General features: G+C 39.7%; 1 protein-coding gene and 1 long non-coding RNA gene across 2 annotated transcripts in view; one reads left to right on the forward strand and one right to left on the reverse strand.

The window, feature by feature from the left end:
• Positions 1 to 15,998, forward strand: part of LOC123974456 — a 153,233-nt gene that overhangs the window by 98,594 nt on the left and 38,641 nt on the right. The window contains exon 4 of the long non-coding RNA XR_006825854.1: positions 1,715 to 1,888. This is a non-coding gene — a long non-coding RNA (uncharacterized LOC123974456). The remainder of the gene's footprint in view (positions 1 to 1,714; positions 1,889 to 15,998) is intronic.
• LOC123974450 (gamma-aminobutyric acid receptor subunit gamma-3-like) overlaps positions 1 to 15,998 on the reverse strand; it is a 113,132-nt gene that overhangs the window by 38,946 nt on the left and 58,188 nt on the right. Inside the window, exons 4-5 of the mRNA XM_046055141.1 lie at positions 2,276 to 2,367; positions 1,682 to 1,813 (exon numbers count right to left, since the gene is read on the reverse strand). Coding sequence (XP_045911097.1) covers positions 1,682 to 1,813; positions 2,276 to 2,367 — 224 coding nt within the window. The remainder of the gene's footprint in view (positions 1 to 1,681; positions 1,814 to 2,275; positions 2,368 to 15,998) is intronic.

Genomic DNA, 15,998 nt, shown 5'->3' on the forward strand with positions numbered 1-15,998 from the left:
AAACTCAGACACTGTGAGGGTGATTTTGTCATAAGGCTACGCACGCGCAGGCGCGCACAAACACACGCACGCACCCACAGACCCACGCACACTGCCAACCCCCCCCCCCCCCCCCTGTGTATTATTTCTTTACTGCTGACAGAAAGAACAGCAAAAGGATGAGAAAGACATGACATGTTGTAAGAGAAGTTTTTATCCTTCTGTGCTGGAGGTGAAGGAAGGCTTTGGAGCAAAGATACAAAAAAGACATTCAAATTTCAATACTGAAATGCAGGGGAAAAAATATAAAATGAATTGTAAGTAGAAGCTAAAATAAGCCACCAGAACATGAGTAGTTAGAATTTTCTTGACGGCAGAGTGGTTAGGAGGCATACAACCTAATGCTGGCACACCAGAGGATTATTGGGCCGATTTTGGGTCTGATTCGCCCCTCCCGACAATTGCCGATTACCGATTATCAGTCCAAATGATTCTATAGTGTGAGGGATGTATTGACATAATCTTGTGCCTGGATCGGAAGCACCCCCAATTTTTTAAGATTCGAAATCAGGGAGCCTCCAATACCGCAACAGCCAATGAGAGCGAGCTGACAGGGAAGTGTCACCAACGTGTATTTGCTTTGCCATAAAATCTTTAAACTATGCTGATTGCATCTTCTAAGACGAGTTCATCACTTCATCCACAGTTTTATTCTCTATTCATTTTGTTTTTCTGTCCAAAACATAGCACACACAAGTGCAACCAGCTGACAACGACAGTCAGCCTTCGTGTTTGTTTATGTCTGAAGTCACAGTCACGTTGAAGTCCCCACAATCGCCACTCTGAAATCGTTTTGTATAAACGCCAAGTGTGTGGTCCTGCATCTTGACCAAATAGTCTGGTGTGTGTGTGTGTGTGTGTGTGTGTGTGTGTGTTTAAAATATACACTTATAGTTAGTTCTGTGGTAATACACGTTTTCAAAATTGGTTAAGATTTGAAAATCCTTGAGTGTGCATCAAGCATAACCTCAGCGCCCCTGGTTTGAGTCCAGCTCTGGCTCTTTGTTATGTCCTGTGCAAAAACCTCAGCCAAAGGTAACATGAGGTGCAGGTTTACTACTGGTGTTTTGCAGCTACAGTAACAGGATGTATCCCTCCACCAAGGAAACACCGCCCAGGGACACACACAGAATGATTTTTGTACTAAAAAGTACAAAAATCATAATTTTGGACTATATCTACAATGATTTTTGAGCAGGGAAAAAAAACAGGTTTTACACACCCGTATTAACATCATATGCCAGCTAAAATATGAGATTATGTGTACAGCTCAAAAACAAAAAATATGTGAAAATTACACATTATCAGAAACCACTGTAACAGACATGCTATGAAGCTGACTGCCGCTTGAATTCATCTGCAAAATGCACCAATAATTGCTTATTAATGAGTTTGTACATTGCTGCTTGCAGGACTCAGGCTCCCTTCCTTGTGCCCAAATTTGGAATGTATGCTTTCAGTTACTGCCAAGAAGACAACAAGCTATAAAGTGAAATAACAAGATAAACCCTTAGTTAAGTGCTAATAGAGCTCCCTGCCATTGATTCATTGTGTATGCAGCTTTGTTGGATCTCTACACAAGTCTTTAGTTTCTTTTCATCATACTCTACTGTGTTTTTTCAGTTTCCCTGAAGGTTTTTACCTCAGTGTATAAAGTATTTTTCCATTGTTGAAGATCCTGAGCAGCTGATTGGGCGTCGTTATCCAGTGAGAGTCTGCGTTCTTGGAATTCCTAAAGATGGTGTCGGGCAGCCAGATCAAGCCGACCATATTGCTGGTTGAATAAGAGGCAGACAAAGAGAAGAGACACAGCGAGCGAGCGAGAGAGAGAGAGAGAAGGGGGCAGAAGGTAAGAAATGATTGCTGTTGAACTCCTTCAGATTTCTCTGAAATGCATGAAGCAGCTCCACTTCCCAATAAGAGGATAATAAAATACCCGGGCGACACGAGGAAAACAAAGCACATCAATCAATTTGTTCCATTAATTACAGGCCTCTTCCCGAGAGAGGGAAGAATATTGTTCTCAAATGAGATATTCACAGTATGAAAATGTTGAAACACAATAGTGGAAAGAAAGACTCACAGCAGTGTCATGGAGTTACAGTTAATTTAAAAAAAATATTTATACTGTTTTATTAATAGATAGGTATCCATGCTATAGCCTCAAAGCTGACATATTGGGCAATTTGAAATAAAGCTGTATATTTACAGTACATCCTCACTAAATATAGTATACCTGTTGAGGGTTAGGATCTTCATGCTGCTGCTGTTATACTGCAGACGGGTGTCCACCCAGGTCTGGGCGAAGATAATATCGATCTGGTACTCCTAGTGAGAGAAAAGTAGAGTCAATATACTGATCTGACAATCCTTTTTAAAGCAGTAGAGAGGCAGAAAGATGTGCCGGGTGAGGGGTGTGTGTGCTGAGCAGTCTCTGTCTAGTCCTTCTGGAGGAGCTGATAATGTGTTTGTTTGAACACAAATGTGTCCACATCAAAGGAAATACTAAAGCAGCCCAACACTCACTGGAAACACTCAAATACACATTATGCTTTTGATATGGAAATTAAATTATACCATCTCACAAACTGTTTACTTCAGCACTTTTTTTCTCCACCTCATCAATGACCCCTCTTTTAATTGTGAGAATTTTAAGCATGGGAACATAGAATTAGGGTAGAGAGAATTAGGGTAAAATAAGTCAAAGCGTTTGTCCAGTTGGCATTGTTATGGTAAGAACCTTTGTGTGTCTAGAGGTTTCTTTTCCTTACACAATTAGTTAAATCCTTGAAAAAGTGGTTTGGAATGCACTTTTTCTTAATCCACCAAGCTTAGCAGATAGGTGAAAATATATGGAAAGCAATAAAACAGGAAAAGGCTAAATGTTGTGGAGAGGAAGCTTTCTTTGCATGGAGGTGTGTATCTGGTTACAGTGCAGTTGGCTGGTGAGTTGCAACCACCCATCTCAGAGACTGAAGTTTCAGCACAAATGTCCAATCGCCTTCATATTACTCTAGAAAACTTGCATCCAAATAATTGCTAAATATAACCTGACAAAATAGCTACACAAAGAGTGCCATTCATTGATCTTTACCATCTTTGAGTCTTTTAATTAATCGCATTCCTCTTCACTTTAGATAGATGTGGGTTCTGCTGACAGCCGGCTACACAGCTGTCTTCACTCACCCATATCTTGGCAAATACTCCAAATAGCACAGTGCCGTTGCTGTATTAGTAAAATGATATTTTGTGCTTAATATGCAAGTAATGTGCTTGCAGTTGCCTCTTAAAAAATGGCTACTGTAAATATATGAAAACCGGCTTAGACATATCCTCAAAAGCTGGTGTATATCCATCATGTAATATTTCAAACAGAGGCGCAGTGGAACACGCTTTTATTTTGAAAACTGCAAATATTAATTACAATTCCATTTAGTGGTATGAGTTTCTTTGTAAAAGGGGAGAAATGAGTGGCGTTGGTCGGCTCACTCAGTTGTCCTTAAACCAGCCGCCTGGGTTCAAATTCTACCCCAAACTCTTTTGCTGCATGTCTCTCTCTCTCTCTCTCAACCCCCTCCCTTCCTCCCTCCCGCATTTCCTGTCTATCTTCAGCTGTACTATCCTCAAAGGCAAAAAATCGGCCCAAAAAAAAGAGTTGATTTATAAAAGTGGTGAAATGATTGGGTAGGTAAGACTACAAATAAACAACTTTATTTTACACAATTCAAGTGACATTTCTGAAAATGATTTCTAGTTTCTGAAAAGATAACTTCACACTGTCAGTAACCTCAAGACAATCTTGACAAACAGAACCTTGTCTTGTTGCAGTGATCTACATGGTTTCCACAACTTTGTCACTTTGGGATGCCTGGAATACTGCTCTCATTTAACACTGAGTTTGCAGTTTACACCTGCACAGAATGCCCGGACTTCAGGTCAAGATAAGACTGTGCCATTTTGGGGGGGCAACAGTGAGTGTCTTAGTGCGTTCGTATGGGGAGACGGTGAACACTCCGCTCTGGGTTAACTGAGCTGTGTACTGAGCTGACACATTGACCTGAAAGGGTACGGGTCCACCCAGATTTCTTGTGACCCTCACCATTACCAATCTGCCACAGAGTAAAAGGAATCTACAGATGTGGCAGCTTTGCCCCAGTTAGTTACCGTGACATAAGAAACACTTTTGTCACTAGCAAGCTAACAAGCTAAGTAGTTAATTTTGCAAAGCTATTTAGGACAGTCAGTTCATGTAAGCTGCTACGCTCACTAGCATAGTGTAGTGAACAACGGTGTGGATTTGTGCATTTTACATTGAATAAATTTGGAGCTACCCTAAATTCCTTTCTCCTCCCCAAAGAAGAAGGGGAGGGGTCAAAGTTGCTTTCTCTAAGTGCTATCCCGACCATAAAACTGGCACCTTTTTGATTCCGAAGCTGATAACGCGGGGCCTGACTGTTAAACTGACAAAGGGACATGAACCAGCTATTGGCATCTCCCTGAAAAGCCTATCAAAACTGGCCCCCCACACATGTTTCCGTGGCAACTGACCTTATTCTTTGTTTTATTACCACATCAAAGGGATACTCCTTGTCTCACCTAGGTGTGACACGATCCAGGACAGCTGAACTTTCAATGTAAAAGGGACTGCAGTCTCCAAAGACTCAAAGCATTTAATTAAATCTTTAGTTACCTGATTACGTTTGCCTCTATTTGAGTAGTTATGTTAACTGTTGTTGCTATCTGTTGTTGATATTAGTGCTGAAAAGAAGTTACTTTTCAGCAGTTAGTTTATTTTCAGCAAGACAGTCCTTCATCTAATGTAATCAATGCTTGTTCATAATACTTTCCTACAAAATTCCTTTAGAAATGATGACAAAGGAATGTTTTACGATACTCTTAATCGCCAGCTTGAATTTAAGGATGAATCAACAATATTCCCAGTTCCTAAGGAGAGACGATCTTTGATTTAATCCAAGCTTTCCTCATATAAACTGAGCTCCCCCAAGTGGACGAAATAAGTATTACATGCCCTCGTCGGAAATGCCGTTAAATGTATAAAAATCCTGACCAATAATGTGACAATTGTTTCCTGTTACCAAATGCCTAGAAGAGTACAACCGTTCAACCATTGAGGTTCGATTGTGGAAAATATTTGATTATAATACGTGGAAATAGATTTCTTTTTAGACATTAAGTTTAGAAAGGCAGTCCCTTGGGAAACCTGAGACGCCCCCTGGGGAACCACAGCCCAGGCAACAAAAGAGCGACACACGACCTCGCTCTCTTCTCTTCGCTGTTGGCTCTCTTCCACTCTGCTCTGCTCGCTGGACGCTTCGGAAAGCGCGTGGCGTGCCTCGCCAGGCAACGCCCTGAGTCGGCCAGCGAAACAAACAGGCCTTTTGTTCGCCTGAAGCTACACACCTGAAGTGCCGTGACAACGATCTGCCTTCAGTTTGTTTTATTTTCTTTATTTCTTTTGTTTTTTAAAGTTATCAGTCTGTTAAGCTACACTGGACTAATTCAGGAACGACCAAGTTCCATTTTAAGCCTTTTTTCGTCGAGCCAACTTCACCGAGGTCAGACCAAGCCACATGGTCTCGCCAGCGGGAACGAAGGAAACCTGAAAACAGCCGAAATTGCCAGACGGAGGAGGCGTTTCCAATCAGACACGGAGAACCCTGGAGAATCCCTAGCAAAAAGCCAGGATCGGGCAGCTAGCGTGGGACCCGTGCAGCAGGCCAAAACCAGACTGTCGACAAGCAGTAAGACTTAACACACGTTCTGTGATCAGATATTCCCCTCTTAACTCCTAAAATCACAGCATTAGTTTACTTTCATTAGCTCTTCTCTGCCATATGAGTCAAATGCTTCTCACAGTCGAACCTCCAGGCTCATTGTTCAGCAAATGTTTATGTTCCCTGTATCCAACCATCTTTTTATCACCTTAGTTAGAGAATAAATTCACTGTAATATAATCAAGAGCTGTGTGTTGCCTATTTCTAGTTCCTGCCAAGAGAATTGACCCTTTAGATATGAGACTGACTGACTGATTTAAGATAATTGAGCGATTATTAACTAACTGATCACTAGTAATAATTGTATAATTATTCAAAACTACCTAGAGGTCCGGAGACTCTAGGATTATAACAACTCCGGTGGTGCCCTTAACGAGGAAAATTTTGATTTTATGAATCTTCAATTATGAATTCATAATTGGGTATCAATTCTCATAAATCTATTAAAATGCATAACTAAAAATGTTTAGGTCTGCTACAATAGTCTCACTGCAGTGATAATGTAGTGATCTTGACTCCACAATGTTTACTTTGACCGCAGCTCCACTTGAGAAAACACAGGTTGTTATTCCTAAAATCATAATTTTACAATCTGGGGCTAGTTATATTAGTGAAGGACACATTTTAAAAGCAGATAAGACGAGACAAGATGCTAACATATACATGAGAGAGAAGAGGGATGGAGGACTGCTTTAGGAAGAGGTGTTGATGCTGAATGCAGCCAAAAGCATTAATGTCTTACCAAAAGACAGAGCAGTGCAAATAGGCCAGTAGTAATTTTACAATACAATCATCTGTATGTATATATAGCCAACGCACCCTTTTCATGATGGCGAGCCACTGGTGCTCTGCTCACTCTTTTGCTGCCATGTGTGCTGCCACACCGCTCATCTGAAATCTATGCCGCCGCCCATTATTGGTCACCTTTCATAAGCCCCCACCTCCACTCCAGCACCCACCTGTTAGCTCTGAGTCTACATTCCCCTAAGAAGAAGTTATCCCTCCCCATTCCCTGTCCTAACCTTGTGGGTAATGACAGAGTGGGGAGATAAGACCCTAGATTCTCTCCTGACTGTCTCTTCCCACAGTGTAGAGAGGAGTGACGAGGTCATACATTAGACGCCAAATATGAATGCTGTACATATTCTACATTCACTTAATATATCATAGCAATCCATTTCACGCCAGTTGGCTGACTGAACTAATGTTAATGTTTTTGTAACAATATAATGTATCATTAACTTGTGGTTGTACATTTTCATCATTTTGTTTTTATATTTGCAAACCATGCAGCTTACTTCAATTTGCCCCCTAGGGCAAACATATTTTGGATTGACAAATGCTGATTTTTTTTTTTTCTTTCTGGGTATGAAAACTACAGGAGAAAGCTGATACTTTACGGTTACCATATGAAACACCACATTAAATTGCTGAATCTATATAACATTTATTTATTTATTTAGTTAAGTAAATTCATAAAAAGTACATAAACATTATTTCAGGTTTCCATTTGAATATGGTCCTCCTCAAATAAATAAATATAATGAAATAAAAATAAAGATAATGTTTGAAGATAAAACTGATTGTATAGTAAATTATGTATGACCAATCTAAAACAGCCCAGGGATTAAACATGTGTTTAATACCCTTGAGTCGGACAGTTGAGAAACATGAAAAGCAATTTACAGCTTCCCGTTCCTCAGAAGCTGAGGACCTCCAACATCACTGGCAGAAGGTCAGCACATCAGCTGGGAGTCCTCTGTGGAATGTAAACAGAGCGGACTGAGGCATCAATGATAAGGTCAGACAGTGAGAACTCCTTGGAAACCATTCACAGTCCTTTGCTGAAATGAAACGTAGAAAAGGGAAATATTGGCATTCCAGAGTCTATTATGTGAGACCGCCTCAGAGTGATCCTGTTAGGCAAAAAGCTGATCTAGATTTAAGGGGAAAGTATGCGATTATACAAACAGGATTTTCTCCAGAGAACAGGTTTTCATTTTTAAAAGTTTCTCAGGTGTCCCATCAAAAGATACATCACAGGTTGTTATCCTGTGCTTTTTCATTACTGCAGACACATGTTCGAAGTAGAGTAAAGGGAAGTACACACGCACAAACTCACCCCCAAATATCACGATTTCATACATTTTCTGACTTTTCTGATGTTGTTGGAATTGACCTGACCTTCCTTATACATCTGCCACCAAAATCCCCCTTGTTACTGTCTGCCTGCGCGACCTTTGGAGGATAATGATAGGGAGACACACTGACAATGACAAGCAATCCACAAAGTGTAACATGTTACGCCTGGCGCAGATGAACTCTCACTGCAATCCCTGAATGGGATTTTCAGCTTCTGCCGGGTCCTTTTGGGGACTACACCTGGAAGACAAGCCGCTGTAGCGGGTCCATTAGTCATGGACATTATGCAAAACAATGAAGCCGAGTGTTGGGAGATATCTGACTGAAATTAACTACAGAGGCTTGCATTATTCCCCTGGGGATCCATTTCAAAGTCAGAAAACGAAGGCATTAAGGAGGGAGTCCATTACTCACGGCTACTGACAAAAAAAAAACAATGAAGCAAAGACCTGTAGGTGAGATAATCAAGGGTGACTTGCGCTGCATATTCTCTGCTGGGAAAATCCAACATAAAAAGAGAAGAAGAAAACGAGTTGCAAGTTCATTATTTAGTGTATAAATTTTTTAGTTTTGGTCTTAAAATATTCAGAATGGGATAAACTATTTCCCTCCTGCCCCAGCTAAGTTTTTTTTACACAGCAGGCAAATAGGTAGGGGAAGTGCTAGGAAGCCCTCACATGAATAAAAAGTAATCGCATCTCATGTGTGTTGTGAATCTGATTCAGTATCAGTAGGTGCGGAGGACAATATTTCATGCATATGATGGAAAACTTTTGCAGAATATTATGGTAGCACTTTCTATGAAGGTCATCGCTATAATGACTTATGCATATATTTATAATACGATATAATGCGTCCATAAGACATTATAACAGTTGTTATAATCACAGGCATTAGGCGCTATAGCAAAGCCTAACTAATAGTAATCAATGTGCGGCAAGAATCTCCAACCATGTTCCATAGTACATTGTAACCATCGACTCTGCCTCTTTATAAATACACTTTAGATATAAAATGGAATAATAGCTTATAATAATGTTTAATGTTATATAGCATGTCTTTGTTTGCTTTAAGTAAAGTATCTATCACTGTATAATATATTACAGGTGGACATAATACCATATGAACTAATTATAAGACCTTATAACACGTCATTGTTTGCTTTAAGTAAAGTGACACACATTTTGTGCAGGAAAACCAACTTTTATTTATGTTTCTTCACTTTATGAACAATATTTATGAATTTTGAATATTTTTGAATTTTGAGATTCTTGCCGCACATTGATATAAACTGGTATTACTATTAGTTATACAACATTAAATCAAAAGTTCATAATACATTATGAACTTTGCTATAGCGCCTAATGCATGTTTGTAGGTGATTATAACAACTGTTATAATGTCTTATGGACGCATTATATCGTGTTGTAAATATATGCATAAATCATTATAGCGATATTGTGATATATATGCCATATCGATAGCAACCCTCCCTAAAAGATGTAATTTTCCTTCAGCACACACTGGATATAAACAAATTTACTTTTACAAAGGTGGGTAAAAATCAACAACTCTGGCTTTGCTCTTTTTGGGAAAGCAAATACCCCTCAGAGTTTGATAATGTGAAATCCAATATTAAAGCCCAAGGATGTTGGCAGCAAAGCACGTCTGACTGAAATGAATTAGCTTGACTTGAACAGCATCAGAACAAATAGCTCCCTCCTTATCCAGCCTCATCATTTTTGCATGGAGGCAGATTGCTCCTCACCAATTACAAACGCTGCTTAGCCACATTTTCCACATCCACACACCAAAACATGTTTTCTAAGAGGGCGTACTATCTTTATAACTTTGTTTTGAGTGGGAGTGAGATTGAAATCTTTACGCTTACTGAACCAGAAATGTTTCCATTGCCTGAATGTTTCAGATTGCACACTTTCAATCAAAAAGTGTCTTACTGTTTCCTGGTATCAACATTTTCAAATCAGTAATCAAGATAAGTAATCCGTTGTTAACCACAGAGTCCTCCATTGATTGCCTGGTTATGAACAAATAAAAATTAAAGAAAAAAGCAGAAAACAATAACAAAATAAACCTTATCAAAAATTTAATGAGAAGTGTATTTCTTCTACTGAATGTGAAGTGTGTGTGTTTTTGTTTGTGTGTGTGTGTGTGTCAGGGAATGTAACTAGGTACATTTAGATTTGATGTACGTGACTCAAGTATTAAGTTTTATCCTATATTTTAGAGTAGTTTTTGTGATTTTGCTTATTTATATTTTACATAAAAACAGGATTATTTAAAAAATATAATGCACATTGCCCAAGGCCAAAAATGTGTTATTGGGCCCCTATTTCCCTCTCCTTCATTATATGTCAGACTGACACCCAGAAGCAAACCAGTAACCCTTTACTGGAATACTACCTGGCCCGCAGTTTTGTGTGTGTCAATTTTGACAAATTTTGATTGAACACAACTCTGTATAGAAGTATGCACCGCAGGGAGCACAATGTAAACAACAACAATGTAAGTCTTCAGATAAGATTTTTACAGAGGAGGCTCCTCTTAAAGATGAATATTTAATTTTAAAATTAGTTCTACCTTGATTAACTACAATACTACAATATTAAAAGATAGGCTATTTTCATTCAGTAATTATTTCCAATCACTTCCATTTCACACCAGAAAGAGCTAAATGAATCTGTGTGTGATAAACTACTGTAGCTGGCGAGCTAACCACTAACACATTGCTAGCACTAATAAGTCACAACAGTTCCCTGAGATTCTTTCTATTTTCTCTCTACTCTGCAGTTAACTTCCACTTTGCCATTTTTTGCTGATCATCATTTATTGAAGACTGCAAACACTTCTCAGAACTGCTTGCTATCTGTTAGTTGCTGTAACTGTAAGTTATCAGGCTCGTTAGCTTGTTCGCTAATGGGACTCTATTCAAAAGATGCATTTGTACCATCAGTTTTATAAATCTCAGTAAACTATTCCTCGTAAAACTGCTAACAAGCTACACTAGATTCCTCCATTTTGGACTCTCCTTCAAATGTCAGCAATGTCAAGATCGTTTGCTATCAGCCAATGGCGTGCACTAGTAGGTTAAAGTTCGCCAAAGTTGAACTCAACACTAAGTGCATCCACAAGTCGCAGCAATTCCAGTGGAATGAAGTGACTGTGCGTCAAAATGTTGTCATTTTAAATGCTGGTGGCCTAAAAGCTACCATGAGTCTCTTCCTGCACAGATGTTTCACAGTAAAAGCCTTCAAGACTCACATTACATTTAATAAACCCCCCCCCCCCCCCCCCCCGATTTCACATCAGTGTACTTTCTATTGGCACATCGCAACTAAAATATGCTGCTTATGTATAAATGCATCAGTAATAATTATCCAATAATATATTGAATACTTCTAACTTCTACTTTGAATACTTTAAATCCATGTTGTTGATAAAACTCTTGAATGAAAGACTTTTGCTTGTTAGTGAGTGTTTTTACACTGTTAAGGATCTGTGTTCTTCTTTCCCCACTGGTATTACACTCTCTTCTCTTATGCTGGTTTTCTTAATGAATTTTAACAAAAATATTTCACCATTACAGCTCACTCATAATGGACTACTCTGCTTCATTACTGATCAAGTAGAATCCAGTGAGCTCTGAAATACTGTCTTGCACTTTGTTATATTATGCTTTGCAGTGAAGGGAATCTCAAACTTAAGCACAGATCACTGACTAATGTATTTCTTCAGGCAAAACCGATGCCGCATAGTTGGTATAAATATTTATAAGTGAAATATTTATATCTCCCAGACCTTGGGAAAGTGGTCGCTGGACTACATTTTCAATCCCTCAAGAAGAAGAAGAAAGAAACATGAAGAGTGTTCGATTTCTCCAAGTCATATATCTATTTCTGTGCTAGTTCTTGTAGTACTTCATCATCGGGAGCGATATTTAAATGTGCAGTTTTATTCTCTGAGCCCTCTCATCCACACCGCCACTCCTCCCCTCCCCAAATAAACACATTCACCCAGAATGCATCGCTGTTGCTTTGTCCCGCAGGCAGCCTCACGGTGATGCTCCTTGTGTGTGGTGGGCAGAAATAACGGTAAACACGGCCATTCAACCACCGCTTAGGGGCGATGATGAACTTCTGTCACATGTGTAATAAACAAAACTGTGTGGTACCTGCAGATATGAGTGGCATTTTAAAGAAATGTGTGTGTGTTCGTGCGTGTGTGTCTGTGTGTGTTTGGAGCTAATTTCATAAACATGCTTTTGTCTTGTTCATCCCTAAGAATCAATTAGAAAGACCTTTTGAAAGAAACAAAGGGAATGATTTGCATACCTGACTGTTCACTTGAAGTCTGTTTGTGAGGAAGGAAGAAACACAAAATGAAAAATGATGCTAACTGTCAGCTGTGCTTCACTGAGTATCTGGCTTGAGGTACAATCAACACCTGTGTTTCTTTGTCTAACTCTAAGACAAATTATTTACTTTTGTTTGCACTGGTAGCAGAGGTAGCAGTGCTGGACATGGAAGAGGCAGCAGTGGTGTTCATTTATCTGCAAGTAGTGACACAGCAGGAGTAGCACGAGAAGTAGTACTAGCTAGCTGCACTGGTTGAAGATAAATGTATGGAGGTGAATTTAAAGCAGATGGCATTTATACTTGAAATGATGATGACATGACACAATTAAAAATGATTACATCACTAGATGTCATTAACATCAGTTGTTTGATTTGTATATTTAAATTTGAGACATTAGCTTAATTGTGGTCATTGCTCAGTTTAATGTAGGCCACTGTAAATCCACTTTATTATTGTGATCCAAGAAAGGTTAAAATGAAGGGCAACTAGATTGGTTGAAGACGTTCCTCTTCAAGAGGCTTCAAGATGTTTGAATTCGCCTCACAGGCTTCAAGAAGAAGACTTGATGTTTCGCCCCTCATCCAAGAGGCTTCTTCAAGAAGAAGACTTGATGTTTCACCTCTCACATCAAGTGAAGTTGTCCTTGATTTTAAACTTCCTTTGATTACAGTTCAGCTTTTCTGGAAGGTAGTTAGTTCTAAGGTAGGCTCTCTAAGGTAGATAGTTCAAGCATTATACCATGCTTGCCCATGGTGGGAATTGTTGGGTCTCTGTAAATAATATCACAAAGAGTATGGTCTAGATCCGCCCTATATGAAAAGTGCAATGAGAAATCTTTTGTTCTGAATTGGTGCTATGTAAATAAAATTGTATTAAACATGAGAATGTTAGCATTATCACTGTCAGCAGGTTGGCTTGCTGACATTTGCAGCAGAACAGAGAAGATCCTACTAGTTATTTGTTTGTGACATTTGCTTTGAACATATTTATCACATTGAACATTTCAGTCTCAGATTGATAAAATAACATGCATTATTAAAACCGAACCTACACCCTTGAATAGAAGTAAAGCTGAAGCAGTGATAATACTGGTATCAGCTGCAGTAGCGGGATTTTAAAGACCTTTGCTTTAATGCACAACATGCGCCTTTTCTTGTTTATCTCAAACAAGCAGCATACCCTTAAACATATCTTTATACCTCAAGCTTTATTTCAGTGTGTTTGAACAGGTGATCTTTTCCCCTCAGGCTTTAGGAATTGTCAATCAAACACACACTGCTCATAATTAATTTATATGCCGAGTGTCACTACAAACACTACATTTCTGTATACATTGATTCTGAGGGAAAAGGACTGCCAGGAATTAGTAGAAGGTGGCTGAGTCTAATAAGGGCAAAGAAAGTGATAAGGGACTATGTGATAATTGAAAGATTTAAGAGGACGCTGGAGAGGGAAGTACAAACAACATTTAGTGATTCTGCACTTGCTATGTCATCTAATCAGTATCAGCTGATTCTTACAATCATATTCAGACAAGTCGCCAGTCACATTTAATCGAGACAGAAAGGCAGTGCCATGTTTACACACCGCTGGAGCTGCTGGATGTGCTTTGTTCCACCTGCTACGTGCTGCATACTGGCTTGGATGATTGATATGTGCCTCAAACACCCAGCTCCACCTGTTCTGCTTACTTATTTCCTTTCCCGGTAATGACATCTCTTGTGTTGTTGCGTTTTGCGTCGCTTTATCTGTTCTGTACAGCCCTGCATTGTTTCATTGCTTTCACAGCTCACCTGCTTGGATTCACTGGGGAGCCTGCTTAAGAGTACACCCACTCCACAGCTGTATCAGCAGACAAGTACTTTTATTTTGGACAATTCTAGACAGTTCTGGCAGCTGGTGAATAAACCAAGAGCTGTGAACCGGAAGTCATTTTGACTGAGAGGAAACTCATTGATTGGACAGTTTTGACGACTGTTGGACACCCACCTTCACTGGTGTTTCATTAATAGGCCAATGACACCTCCAGAGGGCTCAACAGCAACCACTGGCGTCCCAGGTGCACCCCCTCCACTTTTACCCCTTCCTATAGGTTGGTGGTCACCTTACAGCCCAGATCAGGTCCGCTCTCTTCAGCCATAGCCAGTTTCTGCTACACCCATTAGATTGGCACTTCGGCTGCTGTCCGTGGTGCTGATCCAAGGCTGGAGGTTTGCAATTGCATGGAGTCATTGTGTGTCTGTAGTCCCGTGTGTAAACCAACATGCTTTTTTGGTGCGGGGACCACAAGAAAAATATTTTCACCAGGGACAGTCACAATTATGTTATGCTGCTGATCCTTCCAGGTGAGCTTCTGGTGCACCAGGTTTTCCCATGTTGTCCACTGGCCCTGTTGGAAACATCTAATTTTCCTGATTTGATGGGGATCTACCAAAATACACGGAGTGGGACTCAAATACAACTCACTGCTGTTATAATTCCTTTTCAGTGTATGTCTGATCAGCTCCCACATGGTTATGTGCATACCATACAATGCAGATCTGTTTTTTTTTTCTATATTTAAATTGCATTTCATGTTTTCTTATTGTGCCAAAAAACTTTCTCATGGCACTTTCATTTGTTATTTAACATTTCTTTCTGCAAACAATTTTTCATTACACCTTTAACACATGCTTTCAAAAAGTGGTGGGGACTTGTCCCCAGTGCCCCATTGTAAATGACACCTATGCTTGATCTGATTGTTTGGTCCACACCAGAGTTGCATTGACAGCTTTCACACCATCCTAAATGAACCAAACAAGATGGGCAAAAGCACCAGAGTTTGTTTGAGCCGAGCCAGATAAGGTGTGAATTCTCCCTAAAACGTTGGTGAATGTAAAATGCCGGTCTGTGACAAGATGATGTAACAGATCTGACTAGATCTGACTCCCAGTCACCTCCCTGACCTCCACAACCCTACTTCCTCGCTACATAAATGGCACTACTTTCTGCATTGGTACTGATTGCAAATTGTGAGGTGAAGTCCAATCTGAACACAATTGCTAGGAAAGTGAGGCTGCTTTTTTGTCCCATCATAACTTCTATGATAAAACTGATGCAAAAACGTATTAGTGGATCCACTTTGAGAAGACTCATTACTTAAGGCTTCAATGGTGAAATACGTTTTTAAATCAATAACTAAAAGCTGTTTAACAAATGGATGAAGTTTTGCATGTACAAAAAATAAGTGTAACAAGTGGAGCAATATTGGTGGAGGTTCTAGTCTTGTGTCACCAGGTGTCACCTTTTCAAAAAGGTCACATATGGCAGCTATGTAAGGAAAAATCATTATTCATTTTATTACTAGTGTTGCTAGGCCACAGAGATCTCTCACCCACCTCAGAGAATGCAATTAAGCACAGTGGAAGCCATTTCATTTTTCTGAATTAACTTATGAGTCTTAATGCTGTATTGGTGCAAGGGGGGTTCTGCACTGCAATCAGGTAACCTTTTCGTCTGAGTTTTTTCAGCCTCACTCTCCCAGCACCTAAATGAGTCACATTATTTAAGGTCAGGCATGGAAAAGCTACAAAAAACACAAACCGGCGCACGCACAAACACACATGTGCGCTTTCACCTGCACACATGCAAAACTAAGACTACATT

The sequence above is a fragment of the Micropterus dolomieu genome, linkage group LG01, assembly GCF_021292245.1.
Source record: "Micropterus dolomieu isolate WLL.071019.BEF.003 ecotype Adirondacks linkage group LG01, ASM2129224v1, whole genome shotgun sequence".
NCBI lineage: Eukaryota > Metazoa > Chordata > Actinopteri > Centrarchiformes > Centrarchidae > Micropterus > Micropterus dolomieu.